The sequence below is a fragment of the Panulirus ornatus genome, chromosome 31 (assembly GCF_036320965.1).
Source record: "Panulirus ornatus isolate Po-2019 chromosome 31, ASM3632096v1, whole genome shotgun sequence".
Taxonomy (NCBI): Eukaryota; Metazoa; Arthropoda; class Malacostraca; order Decapoda; family Palinuridae; genus Panulirus; species Panulirus ornatus.
In genome coordinates this window covers 10011973-10039383 of record NC_092254.1, presented here as the reverse complement: position 1 = coordinate 10039383, position 27411 = coordinate 10011973, and the positions used below count along the sequence as shown (strand labels likewise).

Genomic DNA, 27411 nt, shown 5'->3' with positions numbered 1-27411 from the left:
ATGGAAGCTCCGCACTTAAAAGATTTTGTCAATTTACAGAAACCCATCAAAGACAGCTATTACATTGTACGTTTAGTGTTTAACAGCAAGATTATGTCACAAAATAGTTATGTTAATTAAACGATCTAGTAACAATTATCGTATAAGAGAGATCTAGCCAGATGCCAAATTACGTAAAAGTGTAAAAGAAAATTAATTATAGTTGAATGGTGGAAGAAAATATTGAAAATGAAGTTAACGAAAGTTTCGAATTCAAATTACGCGGGTTGAGGGAACCGCCGCCATTTTGCACCGCTTGGGAATGTAAACAAAGCTGGACAAGCATGGCGGCAGATCTAGAATTTCGTAGTATATATTTTGGCCTAGAAAAAGTGATCAACGATTATTGTTTCATGAGTTGACAAGGGAAATTGAAATGAACAACTCGACGTCAAGTGAGAGAAAGAAAAGATCGCTGAGATTACCGTGTCTTTGCTATGGCGGGAAAAGAGGATGCTGAAGAACCCACTGAAGGGAATGATCAACACAACAGCTATGGTAATTTTTTTGTGTGTATTTAGGAGGAAGGTGGACGAGACAGCTTGTTTAATGCTAAATGCATGGTTGGGCTATGTGTAGGATGTGATTAGACAAGCGGACGTATGTACAAAGTTCTGTAGCAAGAATGTCTAAAGTTACTAGGGCTCGTCATAAATTTCAAGGAGGATGTGAGGTTTAAAGATCCCGAGATGAAAAGGAGAGAAAAAAACATGTATAGAAACTAAAAGGAAACAGTGAGAAGTTATGTCCAGGATCTGTTTCGTCTTTTTTGCTATTGTAAGATTACCTTTGGACATGAAACTATGTGTAGTAGGGTCACGAGGTATCGGTAAAATAAGGGGTTAAGCGGTCTTATAATATGTAAAGTGTGGAAGTTAAATAATGTGATCTTTCAATGATAAAAGACATTTGGTGAAGATCCGAAGACATTTTTGGTAAGATAGTGATATTATTATGTACATTTATGAAAAACATTTAGAATACCTATATGTGCCATTTATTCCCGTTTGGCTGTCAGTATAAACAGAGTTCAGACACTTAAAGAGATTTAGGAGTCTGATCCTTTACAGTAGAGATCTCACAACTTGTGCTCAAGATTAAAGTAGATATCTGAACTTACCCAGTGTATTTGTAAATCTTGGATTAGATCGCATTTAGACTTTGCGAGACATTGCGGTATTTGGTGGAATCCTTAAGTAATGAAAGGTGATCGTCATTTCTACTTTGTACAAGCACGTTTTATTATCTTATTACAACATCATTCAGTTTGTGAATCAACATATGATTTGATTAATGCTTAATAGAATTTGTACATGGGTCTGGTGAATGCTTTTGGTCAGTCATCCACAAGATAGTCACTTTAATGTCCGTGCAGAAAATGACATAGAGACACCATAGGCATCCTTCCTGTTCATTAAGTATTTGTAAGATTTCGATATGAATGTTAGAAATTCATTACTTAAACCATCCAATGCTGAATTTGAGTGTTTTACCCCATAGTTTACCTCTACTTTAAAGCCCTGCCCACTTTATGAAATCTTGAAATTGATGGAGGCTCCACGCCCTGTATCATCTGTGCACAATGATACACTCTTGAAAATTTGGTTGATTTCTAGTGTCTCAAAATGTTTCCCTAAACTAGAATATTGCTGATTAGTTTATAGCTGTTATGAAACTTATGGAGGCTTGGGTAAAAGATAGTGGATAAGGTTATAGAAGTAAAAGCAAAAGAAGTAGAATAACATGGATTTAGAAAAAATCTTTTAAGTTTAATGTCTCGCAAGACTCAATTTCTACCCATCTCTTTATCAAAAACTCCTCACAACTCTTGCCTCTTGCCCCTTCAACAGTTCTGTAATTCCACCTCTTGACTTTATATACATACTTGGTATTGTTGTAACATCCAAACTTTCTTGGAAACCCCACATTACAGGAACAGTTAAGTCTGCTCTTTAAGAAACTGGTTGTCCCGTTTAGATGTCGAAACGTCTCTTCTGAACAGTTGCATCATTTGTACAAGGAATTGATTCGTCCTTGTATGGGGTACTGCTTACACATTTTGGGGTGGTTCTAGCTCTGTATCCTTACCTGACAGAGTCAAGTCGAAAGCAGTCTTAACTTTTTTTTTTTTTTTTATATACTTTGTCGCTGTCTCCCGCGTTTGCGAGGTAGCGCAAGGAAACAGACGAAAGAAATGGCCCAACCCCCCCCCCCCCCCATACACATGTATATACATACGTCCACACACGCAAATATACATACCTACACAGCTTTCCATGGTTTACCCCAGACACTTCACATGCCCTGATTCAATCCACTGACAGCACGTCAACCCCGATATACCACATCGCTCCAATTCACTCTATTCCTTGCCCTCCTTTCACCCTCCTGCATGTTCAGGCTCCGATCACACAAAATCTTTCTCACTCCATCTTTCCACCTCCAATTTGGTCTCCCTCTTCTCCTCGTTCCCTCCACCTCTGACACATATATCCTCTTGGTCAATCTTTCCTCACTCATTCTCTCCATGTGCCCAAACCATTTCAAGACACCCTCTTCTGCTCTCTCAACCACGCTCTTTTTATTTCCACACATCTCTCTTACCCTTACGTTACTTACTCGATCAAACCACCTCACACCACACATTGTCCTCAAACATCTCATTTCCAGCACATCCATCCTCCTGCGCACAACTCTATCCATAGCCCACGCCTCGCAACCATACAACATTGTTGGAACCACTATTCCTTCAAACATACCCATTTTTGCTTTCCGAGATAATGTTCTCGACTTCCACACATTCTTCAAGGCTCCCAGAATTTTCGCCCCCTCCCCCACCCTATGACCCACTTCCGCTTCCATGGTTCCATCCGCTGCCAGATCCACTCCCAGATATCTAAAACACTTCACTTCCTCCAGTTTTTCTCCATTCAAACTCACCTCCCAATTGACCTGACCCTCAACCCTACTGTACCTAATAACCTTGCTCTTATTCACATTTACTCTTAACTTTCTTCTTCCACACACTTTACCAAACTCAGTCACCAGCTTCTGCAGTTTCTCACATGAATCAGCCACCAGCGCTGTATCATCAGCGAACAACAACTGACTCACTTCCCAAGCTCTCTCATCCCCAACAGACTTCATACTTGCCCCTCTTTCCAAAACCCTTGCATTTACCTCCCTAACAACCCCATCCATAAACAAATTAAACAACCATGGAGACATCACACACCCCTGCCGCAAACCTACATTCACTGAGAACCAATCACTTTCCTCTCTTCCTACACGTACACATGCCTTACATCCTCGATAAAAACTTTTCACTGCTTCTAACAACTTGCCTCCCACACCATATATTCTTAATACCTTCCACAGAGCATCTCTATCAACTCTATCATATGCCTTCTCCAGATCCATAAAGGCTACATACAAATCCATTTGTTTTTCTAAGTATTTCTCACATACATTCTTCAAAGCAAACACCTGATCCACACATCCTCTACCACTTCTGAAACCACACTGCTCTTCCCCAATCTGATGCTCTGTACATGCCTTCACCCTCTCAATCAATACCCTCCCATATAATTTACCAGGAATACTCAACAAACTTATACCTCTGTAATTTGAGCACTCACTCTTATCCCCTTTGCCTTTGTACAATGGCACCATGCACGCATTCCGCCAATCCTCAGGCACCTCACCATGAGTCATACATACATTAAATAACCTTACCAACCAGTCAACAATACAGTCACCCCCTTTTTTAATAAATTCCACTGCAATACCATCCAAACCTGCTGCCTTGCCGGCTTTCATCTTCCGCAAAGCTTTTACTACCTCTTCTCTGTTTACCAAATCATTTTCCCTAACCCTCTCACTTTGCATACCACCTCGACCAAAACACCCTATATCTGCCACTCTGTCATCAAACACATTCAACAAACCTTCAAAATACTCACTCCATCTCCTTCTCACATCACCACTACTTGTTATCACCTGTCTCAGGCAATTTTGGTTCACTTTCCCTCTTCTATAGGTATCGCTTTGCTTTTTGCTCCAGAGAGTTCGCTGCTTGCGTGTTCCCACCATTACCTATACCACATCAGTACACAGCAAGTTGCTTCATCACAGTATTATTGTGTGGCCTTTGGCAACTCAAGGGTGGGCCTTTTCTGACAGCTGCTTATTATTGTGTGGCCTTTGACAATTCAAGGATGGGCCTTTTCTGACAGCTGCTTCTTTTCCTACATGTCAAAGCTTTGTGACTCAATACCCTCTCAGGTCTTTCCCAATACCTATGACGTGGCACATTTCAAAAGACAGGTCTTTCACATCCTCAAAAATTCATAAATACTATCCCTTGTCTTTTGTTTTTTCTTCATAATTCTCAATATTTCAATTAAGGCCCAGCCTTCATGTGGACTTTTTTCCATGACTGGAGCCTTCAACATTAAAAAGCTCATTTTTTTTTTTTTCTTTTTTTTTAGATAAAATCAGACTCATTATTTGTGCTTTTGCTCGTGAAATTAAATGGAGTAGTGGAATTGTTGTTATGTAATACGTAACTTAGATCCTACTTTAGGGTTATTGGGCAGATTGTAGGGAGGAAAAAGGAAGTACACATATATGACTTTTTAGAGATTGATATTGATTCCTTCTTTAAAAAGCGAATCTGTGATTAATATAATTTTTGACATAAAAAGTGAATCTGTGATTAATATAATTTTTAACATCTTTTTGCATTTCACTAGTTTGAAACTTCGCTGCATTTTCTTGACCTTGAATTCTTCATTTATGAATGACAAGCAAACCAAGCAAAGCTCTTAAGACTCTAAGTAAGTGCCAGGTAGATGTTTTTGGTCAGCTATCTGCAGGATGGTCACTTTTCTAATGTCGTTGCACATGGTGTGAGAGCGTTAGAAAATGATGTTGAGACACCATAAGCATCCCTTCTATGTGGTTACTATTTGCTTCTTTGTAACATCAAAGCATTGATGATATTTTTATTATATTGTTAAGTGCTCGTTTTTTGTGTTTTACCGTAAAATTGCTCCCAGGGTCAAGGCCCTGCCCATTTTGCAAAAATTAAAAATTTAGGGAGTTACTGGTGCTACATCTAAAAATCCCACACTATTGTTAGGAAGCAGTTGGAATCAGTTTCGGCATATTCTATCATCTGTCTTACTGATGTCCATTTTATCACCATTTACTATTAAGAAATACACTGAGAAGTTAGGCATAAGTGTAGATAAAGATAACAGGTACTTTTAAATTAAGCTGATTGATATGAAAGGACTTACAAAACCTAAGATGCTAAGCTGTGGAATTTTCTTCCTTGTTTAGTCATGAGGTCTTCAGGTACTTGTAGAGCCCTTTCTCGGTAACTTTTTTCTTTCATCCGAGATGGCCTTGACTGGGATGTATATTATTTGCCTGTGCCATGTTGGTCACTATAAAAAAGTGATAGAGGAGGATAGTACTGAAACACAAAGGAAAGTCTGGAAGATGAACCCCAAGAGAAGATGAATTAGAGTATGAGGGAAGTTCATGAAAGGTTAGGGAATTAATGTTAGAGGAGTGAAGATATGTTTGAAACAAGTGCAAAATAGATGTAAAGATGACACGTATATTCTTGGAGATACATATGCCTAAATGATAGAGAGAGAGGAGGAATGAAATGATAATAGAGAAGCAGAAGAATGAAATAGGAGGTTGAGAGATACAATGAGGAAACAAAAGGTTGTTCCCTAATGATTCTTTGGAGACTTCAACAGACACATAGGTTTTAAAGGAATGCTACTGGAATGGATGGAAGTCTGTGGACTGTAATGCTAAATAATGACCCATATTGCATACAGGAGTATGTGTGGAGTATATGAGAACAATAGATTATGTACTGGTGGTATCAAGTAAATGCATGATGTGTATAAAAGTATACCTACAGATAAAGACCTTTACGATATATGTTTTATCAGTTAGACCAAGGTACAAGTAGAATTGATTGTAAAGACTATAGATAAGAAATACGAAAGTAAAGCAAGGGAAATGAAGGAGTACTGAAAAACAGACAAAGATTCAATGATGTTTCACTTACAAAGTAGAAGTAAGCTGAAGAATAATGAAATACATGAGTCACCAAGACGAATTACTAAAAGCATGCAGATAAAAAGCTAATGGATGTATACAGAAGAAGGAGGAATACATTTGAAAGAAAAATTGAATAACTATGGACGAAGAAAAGTACAAGACAAGGAAAAATGATGAGGAAGAAACTAAGCAGAGAAGGAATGTGCATAATGAAGGAGAGGGGAATTATTTTAGATAGAACAAAATGATATACTGCAGTTGGAGAGAAAAGAAAAAATTATACAGACATGTAAAAAATAACAAAAGAAAAAATGAGGGAAATTGTTTGACGATGTCAGTGTGGAAATTTATAAATAAAGTGAGGAGAGAAAGTAAAAATAAAAGCTGTATGATGAACAAGAAGAGTTACTAGTAGATAAGGTAGAACTTTAGCAAGAAAATGTTTGGAATGGCATTGTTGAGAACATGGAAATGATATCAACTTCATATGAAGTTGAGAAAGCAGTAGAGGTTACTTTGAAAGATATTATGAGAATAACATGTTACATGGAATTGGAAATAATTTTGTAATTTGTAAAGATAGCATCAGAGAAGAATGTAGAGGTCCACTTGGAACACTGAACTATGTGGAAAGAAGAAATAAGGGAGTGTATTGAAGTGGTGCCAGAAAACAGATTGAAAACTTATTTATGAGTAATGGAGTCAAGAGAATCAACGTCAATTTACTGATGGAGGACAAAATAAAAACAATATATTCATTCTTTCATACTTCATAGAGACTAGTTATGAAAAGAGACAACCATCGGTAACAAAATCATTAGAGTTCAGTCAGGCTTTTCATTCAGTTAAGAAAGTTATTAATAGATGAATGGATTTTGAATACTCACAATTAAAAGACATAACCAAAAATCTACAAAGGACATAAAACATATACTCACAATTAAAAGACATAACCAAAAAATCTACAAAGGACATAAGACGTATTACTTTTTTAGTTCAAACTAGATTACAAGTAGTAATAGATAAATTGATACACAGGGAGGGACTGATGAAAAGGTGAAGCCTTCTGATGTACAGCTGAACTGAATTGAGCAACCTCATCTATGAAGGCTTACCGTATGATGTCAAATGACAGATGGAGAAATAAAGAATATTTGTTAGATTGAGTGATGATGCAAAAGTTGATATTAGGAAGCTAATCAAATGGTATAGGGGTAAATGAATCTGCTGAAAGCACAGTAACTGAGATGATGAAAAAATACATAGACTTAAAAGATTAGTTTATGTTTTTCTGAAAAAGTCAGCAAAATTCCTGAATAACAAAGTATCCAGAAGAAATGAGCAAAGAACAAAGGATGGTTAGGTGGAGTGCCAGTGATAAAAGTGGAAGCACTGCTAACTAGTTAATGTGGTCACCGTAGCAAACGGGTATACAGGCAGTAGAGTATAACAACATACAGTCAGATGTATGAAATGCTTCACTGCAATGTGTGACTGTATAAAAGTTGACAGACATGATTATAGATTAGTCCTGCTAATCTTATATGAGTATACAAAATTAACTTCCTTACAGAGGAAATGAAAAATGATATGAGACATGATCAGATAGTGAGATGAAGAGAAAGAAAATTATATAAAACTTGAAAATGGTAGAAATGAAATTAAAGAAATTTAAGCCATAATATCTCAGGTCAGTCAGTGTAGCACCTCTAAAATGGGTAGGTTTGATGAAGTGGGGAATATGAGGAGAAAATCAACATAGAATTATGGAGAAATAAAGGTGAAGTAAGGGGAAGAAGGAAAAGTCAGGACATGAGGAATGGATTAAACTAGAGATTGAAGTAATATAAGGCATTGTATGAGAGGGAAGTGCAAATTTGGTAATAAATGCAGGAAAAAACTTTCGAAACTGTGTACATGGATGCACTATTATGGAAGCTACAGTAATAAAGGCTGTAGGAAAAACTGAATGTGAATTTAAGCATCCCATAGTATGCAGGCATTTTGATGCATACAGGTTTTGTAGATACACACTTCCATTTGGTTAAAGTCCTTGTCAACAACCATAAAAATGTGGGAATTAATAGTGATTAGTAGTTTAGTGAGAAATAAAGATGAGTTAGCAAATCCCTATAAGCAAGAAAGATGGAAAACTAGATTGGATGCAAAGGTCATGAGGGAAGAACATTGGAGATGAAGAGGGATGGGAACAAAGGAACAGAGAATGAGAGGTGACTGAACTAACAGGAATGGAACCATGAGATATATAGATGAAATTAATGACAACACAAATACAAACCATTTTTTAGTGTATTAATGGAACTCGCAAGAAATTTAATGCACCGAAAAATGTAAAGCAAAACAATTTGTAAATAGTGATATTGACAAACAAACCAGATCTGATGAGGAAATATATTATTCAGTTAAGAATAAGCAAGAAAAAAATATGATACATGAATGCAAAGAATTTATTAACTGAAAATGTCAGAATCAAAACTAGATGTATTGATGTGTACATTATATCACAGATTAAAGCATACTCCATATGAATTTTACTGGAACAGTGAAGCAGATATAGAAGGATATGCTACCTTTAAGACTGCACAGCAGTATATATTATATACATATAGTATACTTTGACACTGTCTCCCGCATTAGCGAGGTAGCGCAAGGAAACAGACGAAAGAATAGCCCAACCCACCCACATACACATGTATATACATAAATGCCCACACACGCACATATACATACTTATACATTTCAACGTATACATACACAGACATTTTTTTTTTTTTTTTTGCTTTGTCGCTGTCTCCCGCGTTTGCGAGGTAGCGCAAGGAAACAGACGAAAGAAATGGCCCAACCCACCCCCATACACATGTATATACATACGTCCACACACGCAAATATACATACCTACACAGCTTTCCATGGTTTACCCCAGACGCTTCACATGCCTTGATTCACTCCACTGCCAGCACGTCAACCCCGGTATACCACATCGCTCCAATTCACTCTATTCCTTGCCCTCCTTTCACCCTCCTGCATGTTCAGGCCCCGATCACACAAAATCTTTTTCACTCCATCTTTCCACCTCCAATTTGGTCTCCCTCTTCTCCTCGTTCCCTCCACCTCCGACACATATATCCTCTTGGTCAATCTTTCCTCACTCATTCTCTCCATGTGCCCAAACCATTTCAAAACACCCTCTTCTGCTCTCTCAACCACGATGGGAAAGAATAATGGCAGCAAGTACGAATTATGTACATGTTTATATATGTATACGTCTGTATATGTATTTCCTGGGTGGCAATGGGAAAGAATAAAGGCAGCAAGTACAAATTATGTACATGTGTATATATGTATACGTCTGTATATTTATATGTATATGTTGAAATGTATAGGTATGTATATGTGCATGTGTGGACGTGTATGTATATACATGTGTATGTGGGTGGGTTGGGCCATTCTTTCGTCTGTTTTCTTGCGCTACCTCGCTAATGCAGGAGACAGCAACAAAGTATGATAAATGAATAAATGAATAAAATTTATTTATTATGTACATGTGTATATATGTATACATCTGTATATGTAAATATATGTATACGTTGAAATGTATAGGTATGTATATGTGCGTGTGTGGACATGTATGTATATACATGTGTATGTGGATGGGTTGGGCCATTCTTTCGTCTGTTTTCTTGTGCTATCTTCCTAATGTGGGAGACAGCGACAAAGTATAATAAATTGATAAATAAATATGATATATATTAGTTATCATTAATATTATACCTAATCGCTGTTTCCTGCATCAGCGAAGTAGCTCAAAGAAACAGACAAAGAATGGCCCATCCACTTATATATACATGTATATATGTATATATATACACAAATGGGAACATCGGTGAAAGGTGGCAAATGGGAAGGTAATAACAAGTGATGGTGAAGTGAGAGGGAGATGGAGTGAGTATTTTGAGGGTTTGTTGAATGTGTTTGATGATAGAGTGGCAGATATAGGGTGCTTTGGTCGAGGTGGTGTGCAAAGTGAGGGGGTCAGGAAGAATGATTTGGTAAACAGAGTAGTGAAAGCTTTGCAGAAGATGGAAGCTGGCAAGGTGGTGGGTTTGGATGGTATTGCTGTGGAATTTATCAAAAAAAGGGGTGACTATGTTGTTGATTGGTTGGTGAGGATATTCAATATATGTATGTATGGCTCATGGTAAAGTGCATTAGGCTTGGCAGAATGCATGTATCGTGCCACTGTACAAAGGCAAAGGGGATAAAGATGAGTGTTCTAATTACAGAGGTATAAGTTTGTTGAGTATTCCTGGGAAATTATATGGGAGGGTGAAGGCATGTACAGAGTACCAGATTGGGGAGGAGTAGTGTGGTTTCAGAAGTGGTAGAGGATGTGTGGATCAAGTGTTTGCTTTGAAGAATGTATGTGAGAAATACTTAGAAAAGCAGATGGATTTGTATCTAGCATTTATGGATCTGGAGAAGGCATATGATAGTTGATAGAGATGCTCTGTGGAAGTTATTAAGAGTATATGGTGTGGGAGGTAAGTTGCTAGAAGCAGTGAAAACCTTTTATCGAGGATGTAAGGCATGTGTACGATTAGGAAGAGAGGAAAGTGATTGGTTCCCAGTGAATGTCGTTTTGCGGCAAGGGTGCATGATGTCTCCATGGTTGTTTAATTTGTTTATGGATGGTGTTGTTGGGAAGGTGAGTGCAGGAGTTTTGGAGAGAGAGGTGAGTATGCAGTCTGTTGTGGATGAGAGGGCTTGGGAAGTGAGTCAGTTGTTGTTCGCTGATGATACAGCGCTGGTTGCTGATCCAGGTGGGAAGCTGCAGAAGTTGATGACTGAGTTTGGTGAAGTGTGTGAAAGAAGAAAGCTGAGAGTGGGTGTGGGTAGGAGCAAGGTTGTTGGGTTCAGTGGGGTTGAGGGACAAGTAAATTGGGCGGTAAGTTTGAGTGGAGAAAGGCTTAAGGAGGTCGGGTGTTTTGGATGTCTGGGAGTGGATTTGGTGGTGGTTGGAACCATGGAAGCTGGGGTGAGTTGCAGGGTGGGGTAGGGTTCTGGGAGTGTTGGGGAGTGTGTGGAAGGCGGGAACATTGTCTTGAAGAACAGAGGTGGGTATGATTGGGGGAATGGTGCTTCCAGCAATGTTGGGTGGTTGTGGGCATGGGCGGTAGGTGGGGTTGTGCGGAGGAGGGTGGATGTGTTGGAGGTGAGATGTTTGAGGACAGTGTGTGGTGTGAGGTGGTTTGATCAAGTGGGTAGTGAGGGGGTGGGAATTATGTGTGGTGGTGGAAGGGCAGTGTGGTTGAGGGAGCAGAGGAGGGTGTGTTGAAGTGGTTTGGTCATGTGGAGAGAGTGAGTGAGGAGGGATTGACAGGGAGGATGTGTGTCAGAGGTGGAGGGATCGAGGAGAGGTGGGAGACCAATTTGAAGGTGGAGGGATGGAGTGAGGGAGATTTTGAGTGATCGGGGCCTGAACATGCAGGAGGGTGAGAGGCATGTAAGGAATAGAGTGAACTGGAACGATGTTGTATACCGGGCTTGACGTGCTGTCAGTGGATTGAACCAGGGCATGTGAAGCGTCTGGGGAAAACCATGGAGTTTTGTGGGGCCTGGATGTGGAAAGGGAGCTGTGGTTTCATTGCATTACACATGACAGCTAGGGTCTGAGTGTAGACAAATGTGGGCTTCGTTGTCCTTTTCTAGTGCTACCTCATGTGCACACGGGGGGGGGGCATTTCATATGTGGCAGGGTGGCGGTGAGAATGGATGAAGGCAGCATGTATGAAAATGTACATGTGTATACGTGTATATGTTTGTGTATGTATATGTATGTATATGTTGAAATGTATAGGTATGTATATGTGTGTCTGTGGGCATTTATGTATATACATGTGTATGTGGGTGGGTTGGGCCATTCTTTCGTCTGTTTCCTTGCACTACCTCGCTAATGCGGGAAACAGCGACAAAATATAGTAAAAAAAGAATAAATGCCCATACACGCATGTATACATATCAACATATACATGTATACATACACTTACAGATATATACATATGTACGCATGTACATATTCATATGCGCTTGCCTTCATCCATTCCTGGCACTACCCCGCCCCACAGGAAACAGCATCGCTACCCTGTTTCAGTGGGGCAGCACCAGGAAAACAGACAAAAAAGGCTGCATTCATTCACAATCACTCTTTATCTGTCATGTGTAATACACCGAAATCACAGCTCCCTATCTACATCCAGATCCTACAGACCTTTCTGTGGTTTACCCCAGATGTTTCACATGCCCTGGTTCACTCCATTGACAGCACGTCTACCCTGGTATGCCACATCGTTCCATTTCACTTTATTCCTTGCATGCCTCTCCCCTTCTTGTTTGTTCAGGCCCCGATCGCTCAAAATCTTTTTCACTCCATCCTCCCACCTCCAATTTGGTTTGCTGCTTCTTGTTCCCTCCACTTCTGACACATATATCCTCTGTCAATCTTTCCTCACTCATTCTCTCCATATGTCCCAACCATTTCAACACAACATCTGCTCTCTCAATCACACTCTTTTTATTTCCACACATCTCTCTCACCCTTTCATTACTTACTCGATCAAACCACCTCACACCACACACACACACACACACACACACACACACACACACACACACACACACACACACAGATATATATGTATATATTCAATGATTAGATATATAAATCTTTTTATTGAATGAACACTTAGATTACTCCTATTTTCTCTTACTACAGCACAAGCCATCGCAATACAGTGTGAGTCAAGATGGCCATGCATTGTGGGATGCCATTGCTGTGTATGCCACTCTGCCCACCACATCAGCTCTCCGCTGGCATTCAAAGTGTGAGGATGCGTTGTTTGCCACTCATACATTTTTGCACTTCCAGCCTCTAGTACCAGTCAGAATTATGCATAACTATCCAGCAAGTACAGTGGAGTCATGATAATTCACAAAATTTATATAAGTATTTAATAGAGAAGAAACATGACATGGAGAGGGCAATGGAAGTGATTGGACAACATCCGTCAGTGCAGCAGCACGTGCATCAGATGCCTGGACAAGACCTTGGCATTGCAGAAGCAGAGGATGATCACTTTATGCTTACACTTTGTAAGAGGTTAGTTTTTTATAGAATTTTGAAATAAGTCACTTGAGATGTAAGTAATATTAATAAAAAAAAAAGAAGAAAGAACTTGAGTGGCTTAGTCTCTCTGTCTCAGTACATGTGTCTGGTAGAGTATAACAAGAGCCTTTGCCTAGATGTGTGTCTTTCCTTATTGCAGTTGCCACAGTATGAGTTGGTGCTGATGGTTCTTCCGAGTCCAGTGGAGGTTGGGCCATTCATCTCAGCAGGTGAAGGTGTGTAAGGTGCTGATGTAGCTGCCCAGTTTTGAAATCAGTGAAATAAGAGATGAAAAGGTATATGATAAAAAAAAGGTGAACAAGATTGACTAAAATTTGTCTCTCCCTACAGGTAGCTCCGGACAAGCTTGTCCTGCTGCTGCTGATGGTGATGACGTTGCTGCTGGTGAGTCCACTGAAAGTTCCTTTCCTCAGGAGTTTTTGGATTCAGCTTGTTAGACAGGGGTGTGTGAGGCATTATGTTGCTGCTGATTACTGTAGTTTCATGTGATACGTAAACAAGTGTGTAAATTTTGATAGCCAATTGTTGTCAAGTGAATTAATGTGTTCCCAACATAAATCTAGTGAACAAATGAAAAAGTATGATAGTCAGTATAAGTAAATTAAGCTTAGTTGGAAATAATTTTATGTTCTGTTTACAGGGATACAAAAGTTTCATCTGCCTTGGCAGTGCAGTAGATCACCATTCAGCCAGCCAGCCACTAACTACTTGCATCCAGTTTCATCCCCTTTATGTAATGTAGAACTGCTTTCTGTTCAGTATCATTGTTTCTATATTTGTTGGTGTATTATGTTAGATGTTTAGTGTTTATTAAGGCAGTTTTGTAACAGTTTATGCATATATATTTTATTTTTTTGGCTATCTTAAATCAAGCTAGAATTTGCGATTTGATAACATGTGGAGGCTTCTGATACCTAATGCTCATATAATGGCAACTGCTCTGAGCTCCTACTACAAGTGAACCTGCCAAGAGGATAAAGAAGACCTTTAACAGAGGAAAAGTTTAAGATGCTGAATACCGAATGAACTTGAGAGAGGATCTAGTGCTTCAGTAGTTGCTTGCTGTTTTGGCATTAACAAGAGCAACATCTGCACCATAAAGAAAGTATGCAAATCTGTAAGGAAAGCCTTTTCGTAACCATCTATTTCGAAGATGGCAGTACATCTCAGAACACATACATGTATGAAGATGGATAATGCCTAAAAGGATGCAATGAATGCAGGTGTAACAGTTTTTTTTATGAATGGGCAAATGGTGAAGAATAAAGCTGTCAAAATTCAAAAGGAGTTGATGAAGAGAGAAGGTAAGACAGTCACTGATAAAGAATATGTTGCTAACCAGGGCTGGCTTCTTAATTTTATCAGATTTATCGACTTAAGAGATGTGATTCTATCAGGTGAGGCTGCAGAGCATGTGAAAGTGGAACTCCAGAAAATGATAGAAAAGTTACACACCAGATCAGGTATGGGACTGTGAAGAGACTGGCCTGTACTGGGAAAAGATGCCAAAGAAAACGCATGATGAAGGCTGAGGCCAGGTTTTAAAGCTAGCAAAGTCTATCAGGGTGGTACAGCAAGTTTTTGTAAAGTGTATCATATTTGCTTGTAAGGTATAAAGATATGCATACACCAATACCCCAGTTAGTGCTCTGGATATCTTCCGAGAAAATGGAGCACTAAGTGAAATGGCTTTATACTGTTACATTATACCATTGCATATAAGGAGATTTGTTTCTGATAGTTATTTTTTACCCATGAGATTTGCACCCAGTCTTCACTTTATTTAGGATCAATGTGTGCGAGGAACCTAATTCTACCTGTACCTCCTTATGCAGTCAAAATTTACTACTATGAGGGTGTGTGCAGTAGAGAGTGTGCCAAAACTTCAGTGAGGATTGGCGAGTAGAGTAAGCGTGGATCCAGGATGAAGTGTGTCACATTCCTGCCTGTGGGTTAGTCTTGCAATCCCCACTGATGGGTGTAGACCTGTTCTACTTGTGTGATTTGGGTATTCCTGCAAATGTTTTCCTGCAACCTGCTGTGTTTGTTAATTGGCATCCAAATATCCAACAACATCTTCTCCTACCCTGAATCAGCAGTTGAACGAAAGAGAACCTCTCTGACCTTAGAAATGAAGCTAGAAATCTTGTGATGTGTTGATGCTGGTGAGGAAACATCAGCACTTGGGCAGGCTTACAACCTGGGTAAATACCCAATCTGCACCATAAAAAAGAATGCTTTGCTCCACTGTCTGCCAGGGTGACAACGAGGTTCAGAAATCCACTTACGAAGAAGATGCAGAAAATGCTCATTATACTTAGAGTATGAGGCAGAGTTTAAGAAAAGTAGCCTTGGTAACCTTCAGCTCAGGTCTAAACCACTGAAGATTTATGAACATTTACATAAAGAAGAAAACGTAGTTGAGCCAGAGCCATTTCAAGCAATGTCATGCAAGTAAAGGGTGGCTAGGTAAGTTTATTCGACATCAGAAGCTATGTAAAGTGAAGGTAACAGGAGAATCCACTGACCATGAAACTGCTGCACATATCCCATTATTCTTTATGTTTTTTAGTTCGCTATATGTGATTTCTCTATGTACAAGGTTTTTGCAGAAAATAAATACACAGAAAGTGAGGGATGGTAGTATATATAATTGTATATGAGTGATACAAGCACTGATAAATTAGACTATTACAGAAACTTTTTTTTTCATATTCACTATTTCCCAAATTAGCAAGGTAGCATCGAGAACAGATGACTGAGCCTTAGAGTGAAAAACCTCCACTCAGCCCAATCATGTGCTCCTTCTTTTGGGAAAGTAAAACTGGAGGGAATGGTTTCCAGCCTCCTGCTTCCACCCTTTTTAGTCACCTTCTATGACATGCAGGGGATAAATGGGCGGTATTCTTTCTCTCCTGTCTTTACTAATTCTTGAAGAACAAATAAATGGTGTACATAATTTTGTCATGGGTGACATTTAGTTGATGAATAGTAACGGTTGTAGAAGAATGAGGAGAGAGGCAGCAAGTCAGTGATACACTGTTAGTGGGAGGGAGGCAGTGGATATGGTATGGCTCTGCTCTGGCTGAAGGTAATCCATCTTTGGATCACTGAAATTATGATTTAGGTGATGGTGATAGGGGTAATGATGATGGAGATTATGGTAAGTTGTAAGATGATGAATGTATCAGTTTCTTTGGTAACACTAAGTTAGATAACATTTTGAAATATGGAGTGAGAAAGCAGAAGGGTTGGGGTGATAAGAGAGGTGAAGGGAAAGGATGTAGTAACACACATCAAGTGTGTTGACAAGCACTCAACAGCTGACATTCAGCCTATTGCCACTTAGCCTCGCTTTGTTTAGCCTGCCTACCATTTTTTCTGACAAACTGCTCCTTGAACGAGTCTCATTGTTATTGTGTTCATTATGGCTGAAGCTTTCTTCTGTGTGTGTTCTTGATATTTGTTCTAACCTTTAATGTAGCCAATTTAAAACCATCACTGACCTAACGCTCACCAGCTTCCTACCGCCTCACCTTGTAATTTTACATCCAAGGGGAGGCTTTTTCAAAGCATTTTAGATGCTTTAGCAGCACTAGAACTTGCAGGCCATCTTTCTGACATGATGGGTAAAATATAGTCACAATAATATAAAAAAAATCAGCAAGTGAGCAAGAATTTGTGCACATTGTAATCACAGCAAATTTTTATACTGTGCTAACTGAGGAAAGCACTCAGCACTGATTGGATACACGTGTGTGTGTGTGTGTGTGTGTGGCTGAGTGAGTGTAAACAAAGAGAACTACTCTCAGCATGTTGTGAGTATTCAGACTTATGACTTTTTACTTCTTTTATGGAATTTCATCATATTTTTTTCTATCAAAACTAGAGTTCCAAGATACAAGCAAGAGTGCTACAATTAAACAGCACTTTAAAGGGTAGTACTAGCTAGGGTGTGTGCTAGCTGTGTAGGTATGTATGCTGTGTAGGTATGTATATTTGCGTGTGTGGACGTATGTATATACATGTGTATGGGGGGGGGGGTTGGGCCATTTCTTTCGTCTGTTTCCTTGCGCTACCTCGCAAACGCGGGAGACAGCGACAAAGTATAATAAAATAAAAAATATACTAGCTAGGGTATTAGTTTATACTGGTTATGGTTTTCCTAATATTTATAGTATGGTTTTTTAGTAGTTTAAGATAAGGTGATGAATGAATAATATAAAATATTTAATATGCACACAAAGAAACATGTATTTATGGAAGTGGGATCTGTGCATCATTGATGGCATAGTGTAGGTCATGTAATGAGTACGTTCAAGTTTCAGGGGACAGATGAACTACCTGTCAAATAATTTTCTGCATGTTTTGTATCTTATATCTTACTGAATTATTTTCATTGTTTAATGATGTTTATTGTATTATTTGGTACAGTACTGTGCATTATTTCCCTTGCCTACATAGAGTTTTGAGGATTATTTTATGTATTTTTTGGCCTTCAGTGATGCGATAAAGTGTATTTTAGCATCTTTTGTAATACATTTCTCTTTATTTGGTTCTTGACTAATTCATCTGCTTCATATGAATTACGCAGAATACATTAAGAAAAATTCTGTAACAAATATTGGCAGTACAGCAGGGTGCAATTTAAAACAACGCCAGTTCAGGGAGCTGAGTGATCAGGCATCTCATGGTTCAAAACATACATCTTACTTGATGAATGTATGGTAAATTGTATTCTTTATATATTTTTTTTACACAGTTTTCTTCAGTATGTTTGTACTTAATGCATGAACTAATGATTATCTCATACACATTCAGCAAAAAGTATAGGAAAAAACCTCGCCTAGCACAAGGCGTGCAGGAACCTTTAGTGAGGTCTAGGGTAACACCAAGACTCTGAAACAGAAATTGGTCGTGGGTTAGGTATAAATAAATGGTATTCTGTGTGTTGTAAAAGATGACTGAAAAGGGAGGGAGTTGGAAATCCTCCCCTTCAGTTTTTACTTTTTTAAAGTGCATATTGAATGTGCACTTTCATAGAACATACAAACCTCCAACAGCCAGGATTGAACCCAGGACCCCTGCTTGGCAGACAAGAGCGCTACCCACCTGCCATACAGGAGTCCCGGGTTTGATCCTGGCTGTTGGAAGTTTTATGATACATATATATACAGTCTGTTTGGGATGAGAGGGCCTGGGAAGAGAGTCAGTTGTTCATTGATGATACAGCATTGGTGGCTGATTTGAGTGAGAAACTGCAGAAGTTGGTTACTGAGTTTGGAAGACTGTGTAAAAGGAGAAGGTTGAGAGTAAATGTGAATAAGAGCAAGGTGTTCAGCAGGGTTGAGGGCATGCTAGTTGGGATGTAAGATTGAATGGAGAAAAATTGGATGAAGGCAAGTATGTATGAATATGTACATGTGTATATATGTATGTATATATGTATTTGTTATGTATATGTATGTTTTGTATATGTATGTATGAATGTGTGTATATGAGTGGATGGGTCTTTCTTCGTCTGTTTCCTGGTGCTATCTTGCTGATGCAGTAAATGGCGATCAAGTATGATAATAATAATAATAATAATAATAATAATAATAATAATAATAATAGAATAATATATATACTTGATTGCCGTTTCCCAGGTTAGCTAGGTAGTGCCAGGAACAGACAAAGAAAGGCTGCATTTGCTCACATCCATTCTTTAGTTGTCATGTGTATAACACTGAAACCACAGCTTCCTATCCACAACCCAACCCCACAGACTTTTTCGTTTTTTACCCAAGACACTTCACATGCCCTAGTTCAGTCCATTGATAGCATGTTGACCCATGTATACATCATTCCAGTTCACTGTATTCCATATGTGCCTTTCACCCTCCTGCATATTCAGACTCCGATTGTTAAAAAAAATTCACTCCATTCTTCCATCTCCAATTTGGTTTCCCTGTTCTCCTTGTTTCTTCCACTTCTGACACGTATATCCTCTTTGTCAACCTTTCCTCACTCATTCTCTGCATATGTCCAAGCCTATTCAGTGCACCCTCTTCAGCTCTCTCGACCACTGTAATGCTACACCTCTCTCTTACCCTTCCATTACTTACTTGATCAAACCACCTCTCACCACATATTGTCCTCAAACATTTAATTTCCAACAGATCCAACCTTCTCTGCACAACCTTATCTATAGCCCATGCCTCGCATTCATTTAACATTTTTTGGGCTACTATACCTTCAATCTACCCAATTTGCCCTCCCAGATAATGATCTCTTTCTCCATGTGTGTGTGTCACTGTGAACTCCAGTTTAACCACTGCAATAAGAGATCAGAAATTATTGTTATTGTTGTAGAGTATTTAATGGAGGAGGACCTCCTTCCAGAGGAGGCTAGATCCTTTTGCACACAATTCCCTTATATTGTATTGGAACTTAGAGAGCTTCAAATAGCAGACCTTTAGGCACAAAGAAAATTCAGACATGAAATGCAGTGCTAGATCGTTTAGACAATGAAAAGGGATCAGAGAAGAATAAAAAAGGTGGACATGAAGCTGGATTAGCTCAGTTGTAGCAGTTAAGTTTGTTAAGAGAAACAACACGGTAACCCTAAAATCACTAGTAACAATTCAGATATCGTAATCATTTTGACATTAGTAAGATTACTCATTTGTTATCTAATTTTGATGAGGATTAACAAAAATTTTTAGCAGTTTGAATATGCAGATCAGACTCTAAAATGGCCAGATAATTTTGTAAGATTTTAATTCTGAGTTGACTGGTTAGGCTAACTTTGTTTGTTTTATTGGTTTTTACTGATCACATCCATGATTATCAGTGTGTTAAAGATACCATCTTGAATGCATGATAATTAGTGTGTCACCATTACTGTAGTAGATTTAGGAAGGTAAAATCAGGCTGAAGCACAATCTTAGGTTGAGTTTCCACATGTTTCATTGCTGGGTCCATGCCAGTGATGTCACATCATTAGATCAAGTTAAGAAATTGTTTCTATTGAGCAATTTATGCAGGTTGCTCCAAATGGAGTTAACTTGTTTATTTCAGAGAAGGAGTCCAAGAATTAGTGAGGCCACCCACCAGCCTGATTATTCGTGTTGACTCAGCCTAGTAACTTTTTAGCTTCACATTAAAAGTTTAGGAGAATACACCTGCTGGTAGTGGTAAATCAACCAATAAGCCTATCAAACTGGATAGGAAAATAGTGACCTGCTTCTGTTGCAGAAAGCAGGACACATTGCTTTCAACTGTCCCAAACTCTTGATTAAGGGAAGGGAATGGGGAAGCACCTGTCCTCCCAGTTGTGCATATGAATAGAAATGGAAAAGCAAGATTCTTGAATGCCGGTTAGTTTGTCATTAATGGATATGTTGCCAGTTAACACTTCCATGTTAGAATATTTTACTACACTGGTGCATTCTGAAATTTGATTACCAAGGGTATAGTTCCTGGTGTGCAGAATTGTGTCACAGGAGAGCATGTGTGGTTTGACAAGAGTTGATGTGATTGTCAAAATTTTATTATGTAGACTGTATTTGAAGATTTACGAGGGAGGAATCAGTGTCAGCAATGGATTAATGGATAGGTTTTCAATACTTGGTGTCCAGTTCTTGTTTGGAAGTGATAACTCTGACACCTCTAGACTTGTTGATCTCATTAAGATGGTCTTACCTCTGAGTAGACAGCCTGTTTTGTGTGAGACAGAGTTCCTTGGTGCACGAGGTAAGCATGTCAAGTGGGGTTAACTGGAATGATTTTGAGTTGAATTTCCTGTCATCGGACTTTGAAGATATTTTCTTGACATTTAGATCTGCATCCTCATTTTTGGGTTGATGCATCTTCTGGTGGATTAGAGATTGCTGCTACAGCTTCTGTGAGTTGTTTCTAGAGTCTAGATAGGTGAACATGCTGGTCTGAACTTCAGATGGATATAAGCCCTTGACCTCTCCAGAGTTATATGCTACATCTGGTGTAGGTGTGAGCTGTGCCATTAGTGACTGCTCTTGTTATGTGTTTGGAGTTGTCAGTTCCCCTGAGCCAAGTGACAGGCGAGGTAGATTTCTAAGGTTTCGGGAGTGAACATGAAATGTGTCACTTCTGTTTCCTTAATCTCCTTACTTGTACTCCCCCTAAAATCTCATGATGATAAAATTATGTATGTATATTTACATTATGACAAGAGCCATCATTCGGCTATCACCGTGAGGCCAGTCATCCCGTCAAACCCCAGATGCAAATGTCTGTGGTAGTAGGTCCTGTTATTGGTGCTCATTGTGTTTATTCTAGTATTAATTGTAGCTGTTAGGGACACAAAAGTTACATATGGTTTCATAGGAATCCTTATTTTCATGAAAACAATTGTTTAATGTTAATCAGCTATCCCTTTCACATGAAAAATGGTCAAAACTTCAGTTCAACAGCTCCTGTAGTGAGATCAGCATAGGATGAACCAATATTCTCATGTTTTCTTACCCAGGACTAAAACAGTTTGTATTTCTCTGCACTAGTGTCTCTGCGGATGAGATCCCCTTTATCGTTCTCCGGGTGTGGGCATGGTGCGCATAGAACAATCCAGCTGTTGCCTTGTGATATCTTTCCTGGTGGTGGTTTCTCAAGATGGCACCATGGTTCCGTGAAATGGAGCCTATCACACTGCTATAAGCAAGCCATCTTCCAGCTCCTGACTGGGTCTGTTAGATGACCTGTTGGACCTGATCAGGAATACCACTGCAATCCTAGAAAGATTTTGACATTGGCATGATCATGTTGTACATAATCCTTGTGCTGGCTGTCCTTGCATCAGAGGTGGTCACTGCCCTAACAAGAGGCCTGCTCAGCCAAGACTTAGAAGATAGACAGATCCAGCCGATTGTTCCCCACAACAATAGTCCACCTCTTTTGAAAATGTTGGATGGTCCCTTGGATGTACAAATTCCTAGGGTGCTTCCATTTAGTACTTTGTATCAATTTGTAGACATAGCTTGTTTAGGTAATAGCATTGAACCAAATTTTGTAAATTTTACCTATTTTGTTGGTGAGGTTTGTTTTGGCCCCATAGGAAGGTCATAATCTTTGTATGCTTCTATACCACCCTTAGTACTTTGTTTGTATCAATTTGTAGACATAGCTTGAAAGCTTGTTTAGGTTATAGCATTGGACCAAATTTTGTAAATTTTACCTATTTATTGGTGAGGTGTGTTTTGGCCACATAGGAAGGTTATAATCTTCGTATGCTTCTATACCACCCTTCCCTTTAACTTTCACTCTCTCCCTCTTCTACTTACTATTTCATCATTCAGTAACATGACCTCTCCTAGTTTTGACCTCTTTGTTTGGCTCTCGTAAACATTTCTATCTAGGCCCATAACCTGTGAACAAGTGTGCTTTGTTTGTAGCCCTCTCCCTCTGTCCTTCCCTATGTTATTTTTATCTTTGCTCCCCATTCCTTACCATCGTCCCTGCCTATTCCTTTTGTTGTAGTACAAAGGATCCGCAGACCAAGGCTTAGGGTTAAGCTGTAATTTTCTGTGTTGTGTATCAGGCTAGTTTGTACGTCAACCCTTTGACATTTACTTGGTTTTAAGTATTGAGCTTTATGATTAATGATTAAGTGTCGAATATTTGAATGTGTGTAGCTCATATATTTAAGATCTAATCTTAATTTGATTCTGTATTAAGATTTAGCTGAATTTTTCTGTCTTGTCTCCATATGGAAAGAATGAATGAGGAAAGGTTGACAAAGAGGATATATTTGTCAGAGATTGAGGGTACAAGAAGTGGGAAACCAAATTGGAGGTGGAATGATGGAGTGAAAAAGATTTTGAGTGATGGGGTTGAGAGGCGCACAAGGAATAGGGTGAATTGGAATGATAGGGGCCAACGTGCTATCGATGGACTGAACCAGTGGATGAGAAATGTTTGGGGTAAACCATGGAAAGGGAGCCATGGTCTCAGTGCATTACACATGACAGCTAGAGACTTGAATGTGGCCTTTTTTGTCTGTTTCCTGGCACCTACCTGCCCCACAGGAAACAGCATTGCATTGCTGTTTCCTGTGGGGCAGGTAGGTGCTGGGAATGGATGAAGGCAAGCGTGTGCATGTGTATTTATGGGATATAGTCAGGACAAAAAGCTTTTGTGAGGTTTTTAAGAAAATGACTTATTAGTCATTACCTTTTAATCATAACTAAGGTAAAAACCAAAAATGAAGCCTTCAGACTTGTAGATTCTAATTCAGCACAATGAAAAGGCCCACTTGTGAGGTTTTAAGGAAATATAAGGCATTATCAAGTTTTCACAGATTTTCCACACATACCATGGGGATTTTGATTAATTCTTGTCAAATTCTCTATATTTTTTTACCCTTGGCAAAAAGTAAATAACCAAAATCAAGGTTTTTACATTGATTCTTGTTTGGCATTTTTGTGGTTTTAAAGGAAATCTATATAGTAAGATAATTGCCCAAAATGCTCTAAGGCTAATTTTCACCATTTGATTTATTTAAAAGATCTTGTGTAAAAACATATTTCTACATTTAATTTTTTAAAGCCCATTTTTTTTTCACCTACAGTTGTTGTGCACTCTTGAAAACTTTGGGTTCAGAAAATTTTTCACATTACAAATTTTATTCAACTTTCAGCTATACATTTTTAATACATTGCATAAAAAAAATTAAACCAAAATTCTTGTTCAGGACAAATGAAGAGGAAATATATTTTTTACAGCTATCAGTTGTTTTTTTTAACATTTGAACTACAACCAATTAATATACAGGGTTAAAAGAAAGTTAGATGGCCATAATTATAATTTTGCCTCAGATTTCATTCAATATATATAAAGCCACATCTCAAGTCTGATATCCTAAGCTACATCCTTGAGTTTTCACTGAATTTTTAATGGTATGTAAATTTGATTTTTATAGAAATACAAGGTGGTCAAGATGAATTTGAAAAGCTAGGCTTGGGTCTTCACTAATTTTTAGGATATTGAGAACTGCTACCTCATGTGATTTTTATAGAAAACGGGGGGGGGGGGGGGGGGGGGGGGGATAAATTAAATAGGCTACAGCCTTGGGTTTTCAACAATTTTCAGGATAGAGAAGCTCCACCTCAAGTGATTTTCTATAAATATAAGGTGGTCAAGATAGATCTGAAATGATAGGCTCTGGCCTTGGGTTTTCACCCATTTTCATTGAATTCTTACCGTAGGGATAATAACTACCTACAATCTTGAGCCCAAAATCTTGTATACTCACCATATGTAATTAACATTCAAACTATGACTAATAAAGTCATAGTTCAAATGTTAATTACATGTCATGGTGAGTATACAAGACTTTGGGCCCATTTATTCCTCTTACATTCCAGATTTGTATTCAGCACAATGAAAAGCACCATTTGTGAAGTAAAGGAAATCTAAAAAATGCAAGGCTATAGCCCTGAGTTTTCATAATTTTCTTTTAATTCTCAACATAGGAGTTATTCACCATGTTGATATTTGGTCTAAAAAATTTTATTTTATTTAAACTATAATTAATCCACAGGATAACAGCCAAGGTAATGGATCCACAAAGAGCTGAAAAAAGTTTTTAGACCCAAGATCCTATTATCAACTTGGTAAATAACAAAACTGAGAAGTAAAAAAAAAAAAAAAAAATCCGAGCTAACACCCACTGATTTTCAAGAAAATGAGAAGCCCACCTCATGTGATTTTTATTGAAATCCAAGGAGGTCAAGATGAATCTGAAATGTTACGCTATAGCCTTGGATTTCCACTGAATTTCATTGAATTCTCACCATAGGGATAATCACTACTTACAATCTTGGGCCCAAAATCTTGTATACTCGCCAAGTCATGTAATTAACATTCAAACTATGACTAATAAAGTCATAGTTTGAATGTTAATTACATGAGATAGCAGCCAAGCTCATGGGCCCATTTATTCCTTTTACATTCCAGATTTGTATTCAGCACAATGAAAAGCACCATTCGTGAAGTAAAGGAAATCTAAGGTGTCATGATAATTGTCCAAAAATGCAAGGCTATAGCCCTGAGTTTTCATAGATTTTCTTTTAATTCTCATTGTAGGAGTTATTCACCATGTTGATCTTTGGTCTAGAAAATTTTAATGGGCCCATAGAGAGCTGAATAAAGTTTTTCCAAGATCCTGTAGCAACATAGTAAATAACACTTATAACCGTGAATTAAAAAGAAAATCTGAGCTGAAGACCCAAGGCAATTAACTTGGACACACAAGATTTTCTTAAAAAGCTCAAATTTTTTGGTTTTCACTGTCCTGTTTTCATTGTGTTGAATAGTTGATACCAATGACATTTTGTCAACATCATTCAGCAAACGGGTGTGGAGTCCTGGGGCTGGCTACATCTTGGTTTTAACTTGATTGATTCCTCTTCCTATCTCCTCCTGATCCACTATGTTTTGCTCATAAACTCAACTGGCCATACCACCACTTCACATCCTTGCCTTGCTGGATAACGACTTCCACTGAATTCGCTTTACTTGTGGCTGTACCTGAGGAAGATGAAGACACCCAGAATAGTAGTAGTGTTGCTACCCCTGGTTACCCTTCATAAGCACATGACAGTCATGATCCACAGCATGCATCTGACCTTAGACTGTGCCACCCACAGAAAATGTAGAAAAGGGGTGAAAAATTTTATTTTTCCCAAAGGATGATTCAATGTATTCACTGCATGCACCTCCCTCTCTGGCATATTTTTAAGATATTTGGACGAGGGAAGAGAAATATATAAGGAAGAGAGCAGTACAGGGTAGAAGAGTAAATGGGTCCCTTTCTAGAATAATAAGGGTAAGAGGCATCTATAGAGCATGGAAGTGGGGAAGGGATTAAGAGACAGCATAGTCCCCCTGACCTCGGCATATGCAGCCAAAACATGGACATGGGATGAGTTACAGGTAAAAAACCCAAGCTGTGGATATGAGTTATTTGAGAGGGGAATGTAATATGACTAGACGGACTGAAGTAACAAGAGATTTGATATATCAAGGAATGCAAAGGGAATGAATTATGGAGTAGTAGACTGGGTGAGTTGAGGTGGTTTAGGCATGTGGAAAGAATGCAAAATAGGAAATTTACGAGGAGGGTGTGTAACAATACAATTAAAGGGGTTGGCATAAGAGGAAGACCATCTGTAACATGGAATGGAAGAGTACAGGAGGGAGGGAAATGGAGGATGAATGCAATGAATGGTGTATGTAAGGGATGTACATTAGAATGGGGATAAGTAGAGATTCCTGCCTTGGCCACCCTACTTGATGCCAGTTCCCTGAAGGAATGGGCATCAGAGATGTAGATAGACTTTTCTAGAAAAGAAAGGAATATTGGGTAATATAGGCAGTCATGGGGGGAAAAAAATCACCGGGAACCAGCACACTACCGACTACCTAGATAGATATGAGATATGGACACATCTTAATCTTTATAACCAAGTCTTTCAGAAACATAATTATGCAAGATATCAGAAAACCATTACAAGTTGCATGTCTTACCAGTTTTAGTGACACTGGGATCTGCTTGCGCCTGGGACAGCTAGGTTCCTCGACATCTTGCTTTGTTCCTGCCAATCAAAACTCTCCAGATCCTCTTCTCCCTGTACCTACAACCCTATAGTCCCAGCTCAAATACATGCACACACACAAATATATACGAATAAAGTGTATATGAACGCGCACCTTCATAGAACATACAAAGCTCCATCAGCCAGGATCGAACCTGGGACCCCTTGTGCAAGAGGCAGGCATGCTAACCGCTAGGCTAAGGGACTGTATAATAGGAAACAACTATTCAAAATACTAAGTACTCGAATACCCTTCGTCTCACTATGGTGAGCAACGGGGTCTATCGGTTGTTTCCGAACAGAACACATAGCCAGCTGAGAGCGTTTTACCGAACCTGACTGTACAACGCGGAGTTATATGAATACGAATAAAGTGTATATGAACGCGCACCTTCATAGAACATACAAAGCTCCATCAGCCAGGATCGAACCTGGGACCCCTTGTGCAAGAGGCAGGCATGCTAA

At 38.8% G+C, this 27411-nt stretch overlaps 1 protein-coding gene and 1 long non-coding RNA gene across 3 annotated transcripts; one reads left to right on the top strand and one right to left on the bottom strand.

Moving 5' to 3' along the window:
- Positions 1 to 296: 296 nt before the first annotated feature.
- On the top strand, positions 297 to 24391 carry LOC139758807 (uncharacterized). Of its 2 annotated transcripts, XM_071680625.1 has the most exons (6): positions 297 to 537; positions 12923 to 13306; positions 13473 to 13548; positions 13664 to 13717; positions 13974 to 14066; positions 21856 to 24391. In XM_071680625.1, exons 3-6 carry the CDS (start codon positions 13497 to 13499, stop codon positions 22047 to 22049), a joined length of 393 nt encoding a protein of 130 aa, XP_071536726.1. In that variant the 5' UTR covers positions 297 to 537; positions 12923 to 13306; positions 13473 to 13496; the 3' UTR covers positions 22050 to 24391. The 2 variants fall into 2 exon arrangements, 1 of the variants encoding a protein (XP_071536726.1); XR_011714931.1 differs by having other exon boundaries at positions 13664 to 13776; positions 13974 to 24391.
- Positions 23955 to 27411, bottom strand: LOC139758808 (uncharacterized). The gene is made up of 2 exons (XR_011714932.1): positions 26879 to 27411; positions 23955 to 25879 (listed from the first exon to the last, which is right to left on the bottom strand). It is a non-coding gene; the product is annotated as an uncharacterized lncRNA (long non-coding RNA).